Raw genomic sequence first — 19,365 nt, forward strand, 5'->3', positions numbered from 1 at the left:
TTGATTATGCAAGAATGGGCTGCCATCAGTCAGGATGTGGCCCAGAAGTTAATTGACAGCATGCCAGGGCGGATTACAGAGGTCTTGAAAAAGAAGGGTCAACAATGCAAATTTTGACTCTTTGCATCAACTTCATGTAATTGTCAATAAAAGCCTTTGACACTTATGAAATGCTTGTAATTATACTTCAGTATTCCATAGTAACATCTGACAAAAATATCTAAAGACACTGAAGCAGCAAATTTTGAAAGTTATTATTTGTGTCATTCACAACTTTTGGCCACGACTGAACAGTACCAGTCAAAAGTTTGGATTCCAGGTTTTTTCATTATTTTTACTATTTTTTGCATTGTAGAATAGTGAAGACATCAAAACTATGAAATAACACTTATGGAATCATATAGTAACAAAACAATGTTAAACAAATCTAAATATATTTCTGAATTTAGAACTGAAACATCACATTTACATAATTCAGACCCTTTACTCAGTACTTTGTTGAAGCACCTTGGCAGCGATAACAGCCTTGAGTCTTCTTGGGTATGACGCTAAAAGCTTGGCACACCTGTAGTTGGGGAGTTTCTCCCATTGTTCTCTGCATATCCTGTCAGGTTGGATGGGGATCGTCGCGGCACAGCTATTTTCAGGTCTCTCCAGAGATGTTCGATTGGGTTCAAGTCCGGGCTCTGGCTGGGCCACTCAAGGACATTCTGAGACTTGTTCTAAAGCCAGTCCTTTGTTGTCTTGGCTGTGTGCTTAGGGTTGTTGTCCTGTGAACCTTTGTCTTAGGTCCTGCTTCGAGGGTGGCTGTTATCGTTGTGTTCCTGGTTCGAGCCCAGGTAGGGGCGAGGAGAGGGATGGAAGCTATACTGTTACACTGGCAATACTAAAGTGCCTATAAGAACATCCAATAGTCAAAGGTATATGAAATATAAATTGTATAAAGAGATTGTCCTATAATTCCTATAATATCTACAACCTAAAACGTTTTACCTGGGAATATTGAAGACTCCTGTTAAAAGGAACCCCCAGCTTTCATATGTTCTCATGTTCTGAGCAAGGAACGTAGACGTTTTTTTACATGGCACGCTTTTTTACATGGCACATATTACACTTTTACTTTCTTCTCCAACACTTTGTTTTTGCATTATTTAAACCAAATTGAACATGTTTCATTTTATTTGAGGCTAAATTGATTTTATTGATGTATTATATTAAGTTAAAATAAGTGTTCATTTAGTATTGTTGTAATTGTCATTATTACAAATACTTTTATTTTTATTAATCGGACGATTTAATCAGTATCGGCTTTTTTTGGTCCTCCTATAATCGGTATCGGCGTTGAAAAATCATAATCGGTCGACCTCTACTTCAGATGGCTTTTAGCACCTGAAGGATATGTGCATTTTACTGAGAAGTGGCTTCCGTCTGGCCACTACCATAAAGGCCTGATTGGTGGAGGGCTGCAAAGATAGTTGTCCTTCTGGAAGGTTCTCCCATCTCTACAGATGAACTCTAGAGCTTTGTCAGTGACCATCGGGTTCTTGGTCACCTCCCTGACCTTCTCCCCCGATTGCTCAGTTTGGCCGGGCGGTCAGCTCTAGGAAGAGTCTTGATGGTTCCAAACTTCTTCCATTTAAGAATGATGGAGGCCGCTGTGTTTTTGGGGACCTTCAATGTGGCAGGATTGTTTTAGTAACCTTCCTCAGATCTGTGCCTCGACACAATCCTGTTTTGGAGCTCTACGGACAATTCCTTCGACCTTATGGCGTGGTTTTTGCTCTAACATGCACTGCACAATACTTATTTTCAACCATAATTTGCAAATAAATTCATTAAAAATCCTACAATGTGATTTTCTGGATTTTTTTTCTTCTCATTTTGTCTGTCATAGTTGAAGTGTACCTATGATGAAAATTACAGGCCTCTCATCTTTTTAAGTGGGAGAACCTGCACAATTGGTGGCCGACTAAATACTTTTTTGCCCCACTGTATATTGTTCTCAGTTGTGTTATTTAACAATGTAAATCACAAGGAATTGGTGGTTTTGAGTGGATCATTCCTTTAAGGGCAGATCTGTACAGTGCATTCAGAAAGTATTCAGATGCCTTTTTCCACATTTTGTTACATTACAGCCTTATTCTAAAATGTATTAAATAAATAAAAAATCCTCAATCTACACACAATACCCCATAATGACAATGCGAAAACAGGTTTAGAAGGGGGCGGATTACAGAAGAACTTGCACAATTGGTGGCTGACTAAATACTTTTTTGCCCCACTGTATGTTGTGAAAATGTTTTCCATTTCATGGTTATAATAAGTTAGGGAGCAAAGTAAATATTGTGTAAATCTGCAGAGTCGACGACAAAAACCTCAATGCAAATTCTCTCTCCCTAGAAAGGGTGGCTGGCTGGCTAACTAGGTAGGTAGGTAGGTAGCTAGCTAGAAAACGTAGCTACACACAATAATACCAGTCAATATCAGCATGTGAAGTAGTTGTAAAATCCCTGAAGCAAACTGCACTATCAATTTAGGAGTTACAATCTCACCATGTTCAACCTGGTAGAGATTGCGTTTCTAGCTCAAAGCTGTGTGTCAGGTTGCTCTGGCAACGTGCAAGGGCCCTGCGTGCAGGGAGACGGAGGAGAAAAAATGCTTTGCGCCATGGTATTTGAAGGAAGAAAGGATATTATTTTGGCAGCGCACTTTGAGTACATTTGAACAACATATATATACTTTGTTATGACGATACAGACCGATGGATGTGTTCTAGACCAGTACAGTCCCAGTCGGTATTGGATAGAAGTTGCGGCCCTGCACACCTGTGGGGAAAACAACCTGTGGTTACCTAGGTTACCCATTTTGCTCAAAGCAACAACAACAAAAAGTTCTAACTACTTAGAAAAGCGAAATATTGTGGGGCTTTCCTCATGCCAAGACCAACAACACGAACAAACAGTCTATACAGCTACAAGTAGTGAGTGGAGTTACAAATGGACTATACAGCTACAAGTAGTGAGTGGCATTACAAACAGACTATATAGCTACAAGTAGTGAGTGGAGTTACAAAAGGACTATACAAATTAAGTTAAATGTCATACATGTTATTAAATATTTTACACACACAGCTATGTGTAGGATTATTGGATTACTGGGTCCCCACATTTCCCACTCTCCCACATATGCCGGGTAGCCTGAAGCCACATGGCTCTTCTTGCAGGCTCTATTTACCTACTTAGAAACATTACAAACTGTAGGTAGAGATTTTTGACCTGGTTACATGTACATTGAACAACACAGCAGCTTATCAGAGCTCCCGAGTGGCGCAGCGGTCTAAGGCACTGCATCTCACTGCAAGAGGCGTCACTACAGTCCCTGGTTCAAATCCAGACTGTATCACATCCTGCCGTGATTGGGTGTTTCATAGGGTGGTGCACAATTGGCCCAGCGTTGTCCGGGTTTGGCTGGGGTAGGCCGTCATTGTAAATAATAATTTATTTCTTAACTGCCTACTTAAATTAAATAAAAAATAAGCAAGTTCTGTTATTTCTGTATAACAAAAAATCTACAGCCAAGTTAGCTGTTTTTAATAATAGGGGTCAATGGGATAGAATGTTTGTCTTCCCCAATTTGTGAGCGTGGTTGAGGAATTCCTTATTGCTTAAATATATAGAATCAGTATGCCCATGCCATCATTTCTATGGTGGGTTATCCCTTTAACGTCATGTATTTGGTTTGTTTCTGTCCATGTCCAGACCTGATCGGGGACTGGGCCAGCGACAGCGCCCCAGATATCTACTCATTTGTCCCTTACGCCTGGAAGTTCAAGGTCCTCTTCCATCAGTTTGAGATGATCTGGGCTGCCAACCAGCACAACTGGATCGACTGCTCCACCAAGCAACAGGAGAATGGTGAGAGAGCTGTTGGAATTCAATGATGAACAAACTCAATAATTCACAAGGAGTAAACAAAATAGTTCATTTAGTGAACGTTTACACTTTGGCTGCACTTTTGATATTATCCCTTTGTCTTTCAGTGTACCTGGCTGCTTGTGGGGAGACTCTGATCATTGATTTCACGTTGCCTTTTATTGAGTATGTCCCTACCACCTGTAATACAAAGTTCTGTCTGAGGGTGAGTAGTTAATAGCAGATGGGATTTTTCATGATTTCCTGATCATGTGAAGTATGGAATACCCTTACAGCAGGGGTTCTCAAACTTTTTGGCTCATGAAATTTTATTGGTCACATGGTTAGCTGATGTTAATGCTAGTGTAGTGAAATGCTTATAATACATAAAAAACTAAATACTGCAGTTTCCTAATAACGCAAAGCGACCATCTCTGTTGGCGCCATATCAGTCACTCCTGGGACCCCTTTTGTGATAGCAAATTTATTATGGACCCCCTCATAAACAGAAAACAAATTGAGTGAGATAAAAATAGCATACAAGGAGTTTGGCTATGACTTTGGCAGTGCATGTCCGGACAAACCAAGTCTTGGGGCCCTGGGAATTATTTTAAAGGCCTGTCTCTTAGCATTGGACAGGCAATTTTTCAGTTTTCAATCAAATGTCCTGCATTTATGTGGCAGCGTGATGTTTGTTGCAGCTTTAAAGCCAATATTCTGCAATTCTACACATTTGTCCATACGGCAAAGACCTTAGCAGTTTTAAAGCTTAAATTATAGTGCATTTTAAAGCTTAAATTACAGCAGTATACAAGAGGTATTGAGTTGAAAAATGTATAATTTTTATTTATTTATTTTATTTTACCTTTATTTAACCAGGTAGGCAAGTTGAGAACAAGTTCTCATTTACAATTGCGACCTGGCCAAGATAAAGCAAAGCAGTTCGACAGATAAAACGACAGAGTTACACATGGAGTAAAAACAAACATACAGTCAATAATGCAGTATAAACAAGTCTATATACAATGTGAGCAAATGAGGTGAGAAGGGAGGTAAAGGCAAAAAAAGGCCATGATGGCAAAGTAAATACAATATAGCAAGTAAAATACTGGAATGGTAGTTTTGCAATGGAAGAATGTGCAAAGTAGAAATAAAAATAATGGGGTGCAAAGGAGCAAAATAAATAAATTAATTAAAATGAAATACAGTTGGGAAAGAGGTAGTTGTTTGGGCTAAATTATAGGTGGGCTATGTACAGGTGCAGTAATCTGTGAGCTGCTCTGACAGTTGGTGCTTAAAGCTAGTGAGGGAGATAAGTGTTTCCAGTTTCAGAGATTTTTGTAGTTCGTTCCAGTCATTGGCAGCAGAGAACTGGAAGGAGGCGGCCAAAGAAATAATTGGTTTTGGGGGTGACTAGAGAGATATACCTGCTGGAGCGTGTGCTACAGGTGGGAGATGCTATGGTGACCAGCGAGCTGAGATAAGGGGGGACTTTACCTAGCAGGGTCTTGTAGATGACATGGAGCCAGTGGGTTTGGCGACGAGTATGAAGCGAGGGCCAGCCAACGAGAGCGTACAGGTCACAATGGTGGGTAGTATATGGGGCTTTGGTGATAAAACGGATTGCACTGTGATAGACTGCATCCAATTTGTTGAGTAGGGTATTGGAGGCTATTTTGTAAATGACATCGCCAAAGTCGAGGATTGGTAGGATGGTCAGTTTTACAAGGGTATGTTTGGCAGCATGAGTGAAGGATGCTTTGTTGCGAAATAGGAAGCCAATTCTAGATTTAACTTTGGATTGGAGATGTTTGATATGGGTCTGGAAGGAGAGTTTACAGTCTAACCAGACACCTAAGTATTTGTAGTTGTCCACGTATTCTAAGTCAGAGCCGTCCAGAGTAGTGATGTTGGACAGGCGGGTAGGTGCAGGTAGCGATCGGTTGAAGAGCATGCATTTAGTTTTACTTGTATTTAAGAGCAATTGGAGGCCACGGAAGGAGAGTTGTATGGCATTGAAGCTTGCCTGGAGGGTTGTTAACACAGTGTCCAAAGAAGGGCCGGAAGTATACAGAATGGTGTCGTCTGCGTAGAGGTGGATCAGGGACTCACCAGCAGGAAGAGCGACCTCATTGATGTATACAGAGAAGAGAGTCGGTCCAAGATTTGAACCCTGTGGCACCCCCATAGAGACTGCCAGAGGTCCGGACAGCAGACCCTCCGATTTGACACACTGAACTCTATCAGAGAAGTAGTTGGTGAACCAGGCGAGGCAATCATTTGAGAAACCAAGGCTGTCGAGTCTGCCGATGAGGATATGGTGATTGACAGAGTCGAAAGCCTTGGCCAGATCAATGAATAGGGCTGCACAGTAATGTTTCTTATCGATGGCGGTTAAGATATCATTTAGGACCTTGAGCGTGGCTGAGGTGCACCCATGACCAGCTCTGAAACCAGATTGCATAGCAGAGAAGGTATGGTGAGATTCGAAATGGTCGGTAATCTGTTTGTTGACTTGGCTTTCGAAGACCTTAGAAAGGCACGGTAGGATAGATATAGGTCTGTAGCAGTTTGGGTCAAGAGTGTCCCCCCCTTTGAAGAGGGGGATGACCGCAGCTGCTTTCCAATCTTTGGGAATCTCAGACGACACGAAAGAGAGGTTGAACAGGCTAGTAATAGGGGTGGCAACAATTTCGGCAGATAATTTTAGAAAGAAAGGGTCCAGATTGTCTAGCCCGGCTGATTTGTAGGGGTCCAGATTTTGCAGCTCTTTCAGAACATCAGCTGAATGGATTTGGGAGAAGGAGAAATGGGGAAGGCTTGGGCGAGTTGCTGTTGGGGGTGCAGTGCTGTTGTCCGGGGTAGGAGTAGCCAGGTGGAAAGCATGGCCAGCCGTAGAAAAATGCTTATTGAAATTCTCAATTATGGTGGATTTATCAGTGGTGACAGTGTTTCCTATCTTCAGTGCAGTGGGCAGCTGGGAGGAGGTGTTCTTATTCTCCATGGACTTTACAGTGTCCCAGAACTTTTTTGAGTTAGTGTTGCAGGAAGCAAATTTCTGCTTGAAAAAGCTAGCCTTGGCTTTTCTAACTGCCTGTGTATAATGGTTTCTAGCTTCCCTGAACAGCTGCATATCACGGGGGCTGTTCGATGCTAATGCAGAACGCCATAGGATGTTTTTGTGTTGGTTAAGGGCAGTCAGGTCTGGGGAGAACCAAGGACTATATCTGTTCCTGGTTCTAAATTTCTTGAATGGGGCATGTTTATTTAAGATGGTTAGGAAGGCATTTAAAAAAAATATCCAGGCATCCTCTACTGACGGGATGAGATCAATATCCTTCCAGGATACCCCGGCCAGGTCGATTAGAAAGGCCTGCTCGCAGAAGTGTTTCAGGGAGCGTTTTACAGTGATGAGTGGAGGTCGTTTGACCGCTGACCCATTACGGATGCAGGCAATGAGGCAGTGATCGCTGAGATCTTGGTTGAAGACAGCAGAGGTGTATTTAGAGGGGAAGTTGGTTAGGATGATATCTATGAGGGTGCCTGTGTTTAAGGCTTTGGGGAGGTACCTGGTAGGTTCATTGATAATTTGTGTGAGATTGAGGGCATCAAGTTTAGATTGTAGGATGGCTGGGGTGTTAAGCATGTTCCAGTTTAGGTCGCCTAGCAGCACGAACTCTGAAGATAGATGGGGGGCAATCAGTTCACATATGGTGTCCAGAGCACAGCTGGGGGCAGAGGGTGGTCTATAGCAGGCGGCAACGGTGAGAGACTTGTTTTTAGAGAGGTGGATTTTTAAAAGTAGAAGTTCAAATTGTTTGGGTACAGACCTGGATAGTAGGACAGAACTCTGCAGGCTATCTTTGCAGTAGATTGCAACACCGCCCCCTTTGGCAGTTCTATCTTGTCTGAAAATGTTGTAGTTTGGAATTAAAATGTCTGAATTTTTGGTGGTCTTCCTAAGCCAGGATTCAGACACAGCTAGAACATCCGGGTTGGCAGAGTGTGCTAAAGCAGTGAATAGAACAAACTTAGGGAGGAGGCTTCTAATGTTAACATGCATGAAACCAAGGCTATTACGGTTACAGAAGTCGTCAAAAGAGAGCGCCTGGGGAATAGGAGTGGAGCTAGGCACTGCAGGGCCTGGATTCACCTCTACATCGCCAGAGGAACATAGGAGGAGTAGAATAAGGGTGCGGCTAAAAGCAATAAGAATTGGTCGTCTAGAACGTCTGGAACAGAGAGTAAAAGGAGGTTTCTGGGGGTGATAAAATAGCATCAAGGTATAATGTACAGACAAAGGTATGGTAGGATGTGAATACAGTGGTGGTAAACCTAGGTATTGAGTGATGAAGAGAGAGATATTGTCTCTAGAAACATCGTTGAAACCAGGAGATGTCATTGCATGTGTGGGTGGTGGAACTAATAGGTTGGATAAGGTATAGTGAGCAGGACTAGAGGCTCTACAGTGAAATAAGCCAATAAACACTAACCAGAACAGCAATGGACAAGACATATTGACATTAAGGAGAGGCATGCTTAGTCGAGTGATCAAAAGGGTCCGGTGAGTGGAGAGGTTGGTTGGTGATTTAGACAGCTAGCCAGGGCATCGGTAGCAAGCTAGCATAGGATGGAGGTCTGTTGTTAGCCACCTCTTGCGTTCCGTCAGTAGATTAGTGGGGTTCCGTGTGGTAGAGGGGATTAATCCAAATCACACAACAACAACAAAAATAAAAACAATAGATATAGTTATAGAGGCCCAAGAAGAAAACATAATAATAAAAAAATTTAAAAAATGTCAGATTGTCTATTCAGATAGCAGCCGGTAAGACAGCTAACGGTTAGCAGGCCGCAGATGGGCGTTCAGGTAACGTCGCGACGGAGGAGCCAGCCGAATAACTCCTTCGGGTAGATAACGTCGGCAGTCCAGTTGTGAAGGCCCGGTGGGGCTCCGCGAAGGCAGTAAAACGGGTCCGGATAGGTGACTGCAGCCCAGGTGTGATTGATGGAACTCAGGAGTGATTGACAGAGCTTGCTAGCTCCGGAATAATTGATGTTTGCTCCGGAATCGACGAAGGCCGATAGTCACACGGATAGCAGCTAGCTAGCTGTGAGATCCGGGTATGAATGTCCAGAGAGCAGTCGAAATCCAGGGACATGGAGAGAAAAATTGGTCCGGTATGTTCCGTTCCGAGCCGCGCTGCGCCGTACAGAACTGGCGATAGATTTTCGAGCTAAAGGATAGCTGATGACCACAAACCGTGGTTAGCTGAATACTAACGATTTGCCAGTAAAGGAGCTAACTAGCTTCTGAACTAGCTTCTGGATTAGCTTCTGGCTAGTTTCTGGCTAGCTTCTTGGAGGATTACAGATCTGAGGTAAATAATACTTTTTTATAAATATACATTGGTGAGGCGGGTTGCAGGAGAGTGTTTTGAAGATGAGTTGATGGAAAATAAAAATAAAATGTATGTGAAAAAGTTGTAAATATATATATATATATATATATATATATATATATATATATATACAGGACACGACAAGACGAGGACAAAAGACGTCTGAACTGCTATGCCACCTTGGTAATTGATGGAGTATAGGACTACTGTGGATACCAATGTCCCTGTGAGCCTCCCAGACTCATGTTGAACAGGGTTAAGAACAGAGATTGCGGACCCCCTGCAGTACCTCTGCGGACACCACTTTGAGAACCCCTGCCTTAAGGCTTCCGCATGCTCCCAGCCGAAACCGTTCGGAAGAGTTTGATGCATATATTATGACAACTCTTTGTAATGTTTTAGTTTGTTTTGGACTTCGATAAGTTTTGATTTTTTTCAGCCAAAGTTCGGTAGCTGAAGGCTACGCCCATTCGTCTGTGATTGGTGTACTGTAGGGATTCTTCAATAAAGTATTTTGTCATTCAATGAAAGACAACCTGTTTTCCTGCAGTTTTTACTTCTTAGACGTACAATTTGTATCTAAAAAAACGTACGGGTTCGGGAGAGGCGACGGTCGAGAGATATGCGTCCGCCGAAACACAACCAAGCCGCACTGCTTCTTGACACAATGCCTACTTAGCCCGGAAGCCAGCTGCACCAATGTGTCGGAGGAAACCCCGTACACCTGGCGACTGTGTCAACATGCACTGCGCCCGGCCTGCCACAGGAGGCGCTAGTGCGCGATGGGACAAGGACATCCCTGCCGGCCAAACCCTTCCCTAATCCGGACGGCGCTGGGCAAATTGTGCGCCGCCACATGGGCCTCCCGGTCGACTGCGACAGAGCCTGGACTCGAACCCAGTGCCTTAGACCACTGCACCACTCGGGAGACCAAATGACAGATTTCTTGAGTTATCTTTGATTAATTCTGACAATTTGGGTAAGTCTATAATGGCTACAGCATCTCCTGACTAACTTGCCCTCCAAATACACCTCTGCTGTTTTCAATCAGGATCTCAGTGATCATTGCCTGCATCCGTTATGTGTCTGCGGTCAAACGACCACCCCTCATCACTGTCAAACGCTCCCTAAAACACTTCTGCGAGCAGGCCTTTCTAATCGACCTGGCCCGGATATCCTGGAAGGATATTGACCTCATCCCGTCAGTAGAGGATGCCTGGTTGTTCTTTTTAAAAGTAATTTCCTCACCATCTTGAATAAGCATGCCCCTTTCAAAAATGTAGAACTAAGAACAGATATAGCCCTTGGTTCACTCCAGACCTGACTGCCCTCGACCAGCACAAAAACATCCTGTGGCGTACTGCAATAGCATTGAATAGTCCCCAAGATATGCAACTTTTCAGGGAAGTTCGGAAAGAATACACAGTCAGTTAGGAAAGCAAAGGCTGGCTTTTCAAACAGAAATTTGCATCCTGTAGCTTTAACTCCATAAAGTTCTGGGACACTGTAAAGTCCATGGAGAATAAGAGCACCTCCTCCCAGCAGCCCACTGCACTGAGGCTAGGAAACACTGTCACTACCGATAAATCCACAATAATTGAGAATTTCAATAAGCATTTCATCTCGGCTGGTCATGCTTTCCTCCTGGCTACCCCAACCCTGGCCAACAGCTCCGCACCCCCTGCAGCTACTTGTCCAAGGCTCCCCAGCTTCTCCTTCACCCAAATCCAGATAGCAGATGTTCTGAAATAGCTGCAAAACCTGGACCCGTACAAATCAGCTGGGGTAGACAATCTGGACGCTCTTTAAAAAATTATCCGCCACCATTGTTGCAACCCCTATTACTATTCTGTTCAACCTCTTTCGTATCGTCCAACGTTCCTAAAGCTTGGAAAGCTGCCGCGGTCATCCCCCTCTTCAGAGGGGGAGACACTCTAGACCCAAACTGTTACAGACCTATATCCATCCTGCCCTGCCAAGTTAACAAACCGATAAATGACCATTTCGAATCCCACTGTACCTTCTCCGCTATGCAATCTGGTTTCAGAGCTGGTCATGGGTGCACCTCAGCCACTCTCAAGGTCCTAAAGGATATCATAACCGCCATTGATAAAAAAACATTACTGTGCAGCCTTCTTCATCGACCTGGCCAAGGCTTTCGACTCTGTCAATCACCGTATTCTTATCGGCAGACTCAACAGCCTTGGTTTCTCTAATGACTGCCTCGCCTGGTTCACCAACTACTTCTCAGACAGAGTTCACTGTGTCAAATCGGAGGGCCTGTTGTGCGGACCTCTGGCAGTCTCTATGGTGGTGCCACAGGGTTCAATTCTCGGGCCGACTCTTTTCTCTCTATACATCAATGATGTCACTCTTGCGGCTGGTGATTCTCTGATCCACCTCTACGCAGACGACAGCATTCTGTATACCTCTGGCCCTTCTTTGGACACTGTGTTAACAAAACTCCAAATGAGCTTCAACGCCATACAACACTCCTTCCGTGGCCTCCAACTGCTCTTAAACGCTAGTAAAACTAAATGCATGCTCTTCAACCGATCACTGCCCGCACCCGCCCGACTAACATCACTACTCTGGACGGTTCTGGACAACTACAAATACCTAGGTGTCTGGCTAGACTGTAAACTCTCCTTCCAGACTCCTATTAAGCATCTCCAATCCAAAATTAAATCTAGAATCGGCTTCCTATTTCGCAACAAAGCCTCCTATTCTCATGCTGCCAAACATACCCTCGTAAAACTGACCATCCTCGACTTCGGCGACGTCATTTACAAAATAGCCTCCAACACTCTACTCAACAAATTGGATACAGTCTATCACAGTGGCATCCGTTTTGTCACCAAAGCCCCATATATACCACCCACCACTGTGACCTGTATGCTCTCGTTGGCTGGCCCTCGCTACATATTCGTTGCCAGACCCACTGGTTCCAGGTCATCTATAAGTGTTTTCTAGATAAAGCTCCGCCTTATCTCAGCTCACTGGTCACCATAACACCCACCCGTAACACGTGCTCCAGCAGGTATATCTCACTGGTCATCCCCAAAGCCAACTCCTCCTTTGGCTGCCTTTCCTTCCAGTTCTCTGCTGCCAATGACTGGAACGGATTTCAAAAATCACTGAAGTTGGGAGACTTATCTCCCTCGCTAACTTTAAGCTTCGGCAATCTGAACAGCTTACCGATCGCTGCAGCTGTACAGAGTCCATCTGTAAATAGCCCATCTAACTACCTACCTCATCCCCATATAATTTTTATTTACTTTTTTTGCTCTTTTGCACACTAGTAAATCTACTTGCACATCATCATCTGCACATATATCACTCGTGTTAATTTGATAAATTGTAATTACTTCGCTACTATGGCCTATTTATTGCCATACCTCCTTACTCCATTTGCACACACTGTATATAGATTTTTCTATTTTGTTATTGACTGTCCTTTTGTTTATTCCATGTGTAACTCAGTTTTTTTTTTTGTCGCACTACTTTGCTTTATCTTGGCCTGGTCGCAGTTGTAAATGAGAACTTGTTCTCAACTGGCCTACCTTGTTAAATAAAGGTGATTAAAAAATAATTTAAAAAATAAAATAAAATCTCAAAATGGGCAAACAGTACTATTGCCGCTTTTTCACGTTAAGGGAGTCCGTGAGCACACTCATTCGGTTTGCCTAGCCACCAGCCTAACTGAAGCATGCTGACGCATTTACTGTACTTAACCCATGTGGGCACTCGTAAGTCTGCGTCTCTGTGTAAACCCCAGGCTGAAGACACAGACCTGCGGCTGTCCCTGCCAGACTGCCACCCCAGCAGGTACCCGCTGCTCACCCTGGCCAAGGACTACCAGAACAGCAAGTTGTCCCCTGACATGTGCATGCCTGTGGAGAGCCAGAGTCAGAGCCATAGCGGCCCACCCAAACTCAACAAGTCTCGCTGGAGGAACATCACCCATGCAGAGTGAGTTAGACCCACTAGCTCTTTTATTTTACAGTATTCCACCAGTATTTACCCATCATTTACTAACAAATTGTGTGGTTGTGCCTTGTGATGCTTGTTTAATTGAGAAATAAGTAAATCATTTGTTTCTTGTTCTCCAGGGCTGGCTGGGTGGACTGTTGGACTGTCCCAAACTTCCTGCTCATCATTGATTACACCTGGCACCCTATCTATCCTCAGAAATCAGACGAACAGCTCAAGCAGTCCTGTAAACAGATGCCTCCTTTGTTTTAAGTTCATGTCTGTGTTAATACGTGTATACTGTTCATATGTCTGTTTAGATCTGTGGTCACCAAACTTTTCTGAACCAAGATCATTTTCTGAGTTTACCGCTGAGGCGAGATCTACTGCTCAGAATGTTTTAAAAACATCACTTAAAACACGTATGCCTTTGCAACATGAACCTATTAAAACCAGTTCTGTAGCAATGAGGTTTGTAGGCTATAGGCCCAGTTCATTATCACTGCATATTGGCTATGCTTGAATTACCCTGCCAATGTTAATCTTCTTAGGCCATTTTAAAATTATATTTCAACATTTGAAGTATATGATCACACTGGTAATATAGCATCATTTGTTGTATGACTTGTGAGGCACAGCTGAGTGAGCATGAATTTAAACAATTTGCTTTATTTTACTGGACTGATGGTGCCTGCATCTGATCAGTCTCAGTGGAGGGAGAGCATCAGTGTCTGCCTCTCACGGTCTGATCGTCCCTCAGCTCTCCCCCTTCGCTAAGACTGACCAAAAGGGGACACCGTCGTCCAGCTGATGGCAAGGCTTTATCGTCAGTTTTTTTCAATAAATGTTTTGTGATCGACTAGGAATGCCTTGGAGATAGACCAGTCAATCGCGATCCACTGTTTGGTGACTGCTATTTTATATGGTCTTACTCTGTGCTTATGTATGCAAGTGTTTCTCCTTCCCTGCAGTGTCGGAGATGGAGGATGCCATGCTGTCGTCCTTGCGCCCCCCTGAGCACTCGTCTGTACCCCAACCGCCTCGCCGCTCTGCCCCTAACAGTAGAGTGATCACAGACCCCTCGGAGCTGACCCCTGACAGGCTCCACGTGGAGATGGAGATGTCCCCCGACTCCCAGATCATCCTCTACGGGCCCCTGCTCAAGGCCCTCGTCTCCATCAAGGTACAGTCAGGGACACAACAAACAGACTCCAGTGACTCATCCTAAAACTTTCCCAGGAATGGGAAATCTGAGGGATGAGTCATAAGATTGATCTATTCACCCTTCCCTCCTCCTTTCTGCAGGAGAACTACTTTGGTGAGGACGACATGTACACAGACTTTGAGGAGGCGGTGTCCAGCCCTGTGCTGTCCTACCTGTCCACCTCCTCCATCCTGGGCTGGTCTCCACTGGGCCTGGGCGATGACGGGAGGGTTGCTGCCACCCTTCACCCCCTGGCCCTGCGTCCCTGGGACATCACCGTTCTCATCAACCTCTACAAGGTGCACGGACGCCTGCCCATGGTAAATCCTCCCCCACCCATCCAACAACCACCCATTTTTATCAACAAATAACACATTATGGGTCTACTAGCACCACTTTGCACCAGTTCTAGGACTGGAGATGTCCCTAAACACAACCATTCTTCTAACTCTTTCCACTTGTCTGGACAGCACTGCGGCAGCGACAGTCCTGAGGGCCCCTCTGGGTTCTTAGAGAGGCTCTGTTTTGAGATGAAGAAGGGCTATAAGGAGACCATGCTCCAGCTTGTGCTCTCCCCAGCTCATATCTTCATCAGTGACAACTACCAGGTGAGTCGACCACAATCGATGGGACCATCTTTAGGGATAGATTCATACAGTAACCCTCCACCTTCTCTCCAAAGGGTGCACTTGTTCATGTTCACAAGGATTTAAAAGCATTGGATTGGTGTAGATATGACGCAATCATGGTTTATGATTGTATGCTTAAGCAGTAGCCCTGGGTTTGTTATTACAGGAGCCTCAGAGCTAAGAGCTTAGAGCTTTACCTGAAATGCCCTGGTAATCTCTTCCCTCATGCAATGACCTTCAGAACTGACTTCTGCTGAGGATAATAGACAGCTGAGTTTTGTTGTTGCTCAGTTTTTTGAGAGTACAGTGAATGTCGATCAACTGGCAAAAAATTTGAATGGCACAGAAGCACAATACTACCATTTGACAGTCAAACTGCAGAAAATAGCCATTCTAAGAGGTATTTTTGTGATGTGTGCATGTGATGGGTGTATGATAGATGTACAGGTAACTGCCAAAATAAAGGAAACCCCAACATAGTGTCTTAATAGGGCGTTGGGCACCAGAACAGCTTCAATGCACCTTGGCATAGATTCTACAGGTGTCTGGAACTCTATTGGAGGGATGTGTCACCATTCTTCCATGAGAAATGCCATCGTTGTTTTGTTGATGGTGGTGGAAAACGCTGTCTCAGGCGCCACTCCAGAATCTCCCATAAGTGTTCAATTGGGTTGAGATCTGGTGACTGAGACACACACACATACACTCACACATATACACCCCATTTAAACCCCCTAGATCTCTTCTAGCCATGGTAAGCAAAATAATTGGCAACTGAGCATGAAGGGATGTTAATTGCTTTATTAACTTAGGAACCACAGTGTGAAAGCACCTGCTTTCAATATACTTTGTATCCCTCATTTACTCAAGTGTTTCCTTTATTTTGTTACCTGTACATGTGCATGCTTAATGTAGAACCACAAAATGTTAGTTTCTGTGATGCGTATATATGCATATTTGAAGCTAATTCCATCTGTCTTTACACTGCAAAAAGTTATTAATATTATTTCCTGTGTCCACACAGCGGCCCACGTCTGATGGTGTTCTGAGGGATGGCCACCTGAGTCTGTCTGGCCTGCAGATGCGTGCCCACGCCATGTTCTCAGCCCAGGGGCTGCCTCTAGGCACAGACACCCTGGAGTACGCCTGGCTCATAGACATGCAGGCTGGTGCCCTCACGGGGAGAGTCACCGTGCCACAGGTTTGTGTGTGTGTGTGTGTGTGTACGCATTTTCTATTTTGTGTATATCTAATGAATGTGTTGTTCCTCAGCTGGCCAGTGTGATGGAGTGGGGTGAGACGTACATGTTCCACGTCTTCTCCCGGGAGTTCCAGCTGGAGCAGCCCAAGCCCTCTGTCATCTGCCAGCACGGGGTGGACCGCCGTGTGTGTGACTCCAAGGTAATACATTCCCACTTTTTCTGCGCATGGAAATCACACACTTGAAAATCTGTAGTTTGTCAAATCTACTGGTTTTGTATATTTGCGTAACAATGTGAGTCTGACCTCCGAAGGCAATAATTAACCATTGTAACTATTCTGTTCTCTACTTTCGTAGATGTCCTGCCTGCCTGGACACTGTCGGACGTCTGAGGAGCTCAAGTACACCATGACCCGTCTGGCTGTGGATGGGGCTGACCTCTTCATAGTGGAGCACAGCTGTGCAGCCAACATCAAGGTAACACAAGTCTTCCACACTAGAACAAAAGTGTGTAATGTTTGTATTTATTATGGATCCCCATTAGCTGCTGCCAAAGCAGCTACTCTTCCTGGGGTCCAGCAAAATTAAGGCAGTTTATACCATTTTAAAACAATACATTCACAGATTTCACAACACACTGTGTGCCCTCAGGCCCTTACTCCACCACTACCACATATCTACAGTACTGTGTGTGTGTGTGTGTTGCTTCACGGTCCCTGCTGTCCCATAAGGTGTTTTTTAATCTTTTTTTAATTTTTTTAACTGCTTGCGTCAGTTACTTGATGTGGAATAGAGTTCCATGTAGTCATGGCTCTATGTAGTACTGTGTGCCTCCCATAGTCTGTTATGGACTGTGAAGAGACCTTTTGTGGGGTGTCCGAGCTGTGTGCCAGTAGTTGAGACGGACAGCTCGGTACATTCATCATGTCAATACCTCTCATAAATAAAAGTAGTGATGAAGTCAATCTCTCCTCCACTTTCAGCCAGGAGAGATTGACATGCATATTATTAATATTAGCTCTCTGTGTACATCCAAGGGCCAGCCGTGCACCTGACCACACGACTTAACAGTAGTCTAGGTGAGCCAAAACTAGGGCCTGTCGGACCTGCCTTGTTGATAGTGTTGTTAAGAAGGCAGAGCATCGCTTTATTATAGACAGACTTCTCCCCATCTTAGCTACTACTGCATCATTATGTTTTGACCATGACAGTTTACAACCTAGTGTTACTCCAAGAGCAGTTTAGTCATCTCAGCTTGTTCAATTTCCACATTTATTTATTACAAGATTTAGTTCAGGTTTAGGGTTTAGTGAGTGTTTTGTTCCAAATACAATGCTTTCAGTTTTATAAATATTTAGGGCTAACTTATTCCTTGCCACCCACTCTGAGACTAACTGCAGCTCTTTGTTGAGTGTTTGGATAACATTTGGATGAAATGGCAGCAGTTGTACAGGCTCCCAGCCAATTGTGCTATTATGTGGGGGGGTTTTCATTATTTGTAACTTATTTTGTACATAATGTTTCTGCAACTGCAACAAAATATCTTCTGGATATCAGGAGAGCGATCACTCACCTCGGATTAGACTGAGATTTTTTCTACAACAAGCAGGACGCACATTATATTCTCCAAACGCCCCACAGGGCCAACATCCCCGTTATTTGCAAGAGGAAGCGACACAGGTACAGAGGACGAAGAGCCAGATGCCTGGTCAGGACCCGGAGAAGGCGAGTGGGAAAGCTGCCATTACCGTCAGTACTACTCGCCAACGTGCAGTCATTGGACAATAAATTAGACGAGGTATGATCACGAATATCCTACCAAAGGAACATCAAAAACTGTAATATTCTATGTTTCACGGAATCGTGGCTGAATGACAACATGGATATTCAGCTAGCGGGATATACGCTACACCGGCAAGATAGAATAGCACACTCCGGTAAGACGAGAGGGGGCGGTCTGTGCATATTTGTAAACAACAGCTGGTGCACGAAATCTAAGTCTCTAGATTTTGCTCACCTGAAGTAGAGTATATTGTGATAAATTGCAGACCACACTACTTGCCTAGAGAGTTTTCAGCTATACTTTTTGTGGCTGTTTATTTATCACCACAGACAGATGCTGGCACTAAGACCGCACTGAGTGAGCTGTATAAGGAAATAAGCAAACAGTAAACCACTCACCCAGAGGCGGAGCTCCTAGTGGAGGGAAACTTAAATCGGTTCTACCAAATTTCTATCAACATGTTAAAATTCTAGATCACCTGTACTCCACACACAGAGACGCTTACAAAGTTCTCCCTCGCCATCCATTTGGTAAATCCGACCCATACTCTATCCTCCTGATTCCTGCTTACAAGCAAAAATGAAAACAGGAAGCGCCACTGACGAACCATCAAACAGGCAAAGCATCAACACAGGACTAAGATTGAATCATACTATACCAGCTCCGACGCTTGTCTTATTTGGCAGGACTTGCAAACTATTACAGACTACAAAGGGAAGCAGAGCCGCGAGCTGCCCAGAGATATGAGCCTACCAGACGAGCTAAATCACTTCTATGCTCGCTTCGAGACCAGCAACACTGAGGCATGTATGAGAGCATCAGCTGTCCCGGACGACTGTGTGATCACACTCTCCATAGCTGACGTGAGTTTGACCTTTAAACCGGTCAACATACACAAGGCTGCGGGGCCAGACGGATTACCAGGACGTGTGCTCTGGGCATGTGCTGACCAACTGGCAGGTGTCTTCACTGACATTTTTAACATGTCCCTGATTGAGTCTATAATACCAACATGTTTCAAGCAGACCACCATGGTCCCTGTGCCCAAGAACCCAAAGGCAACCTGGCTACATGACTACCTACCCGTAGCAGTCACGTCCATAGCCATGAAGTGCTTTGAAAGGTTGGTAATTGCTCACATCAACACCATTATCCCAGAAATCCTAGACTCACTCCAATTTGCATACCGCCCAAACAGATCCACAGCTGACGCAATCTCTATTGCACTCAACACTGTCCTTTCCCACCTGTACAAAAGGAATACCT

The 19,365-nt window shown here is 44.4% G+C and overlaps 1 protein-coding gene across 17 annotated transcripts in view; it reads left to right on the forward strand.

Annotated features, from left to right (window-relative positions):
* The window catches only part of kiaa1109 (KIAA1109 ortholog), a 93,032-nt gene that overhangs the window by 17,999 nt on the left and 55,668 nt on the right, over positions 1–19,365 (forward strand). For all 17 annotated transcript variants that reach the window (XM_031788048.1, XM_031788050.1, XM_031788056.1 and 14 more), the window contains exons 14-23: positions 3,759–3,914; positions 4,040–4,137; positions 13,089–13,282; positions 13,423–13,529; positions 14,254–14,465; positions 14,588–14,806; positions 14,957–15,094; positions 16,140–16,316; positions 16,388–16,516; positions 16,674–16,793. In XM_031788048.1, coding sequence (XP_031643908.1) covers positions 3,759–3,914; positions 4,040–4,137; positions 13,089–13,282; positions 13,423–13,529; positions 14,254–14,465; positions 14,588–14,806; positions 14,957–15,094; positions 16,140–16,316; positions 16,388–16,516; positions 16,674–16,793 — 1,550 coding nt within the window. The remainder of the gene's footprint in view (positions 1–3,758; positions 3,915–4,039; positions 4,138–13,088; positions 13,283–13,422; positions 13,530–14,253; positions 14,466–14,587; positions 14,807–14,956; positions 15,095–16,139; positions 16,317–16,387; positions 16,517–16,673; positions 16,794–19,365) is intronic.

Source organism: Oncorhynchus kisutch, linkage group LG14, assembly GCF_002021735.2.
Source record: "Oncorhynchus kisutch isolate 150728-3 linkage group LG14, Okis_V2, whole genome shotgun sequence".
NCBI lineage: Eukaryota > Metazoa > Chordata > Actinopteri > Salmoniformes > Salmonidae > Oncorhynchus > Oncorhynchus kisutch.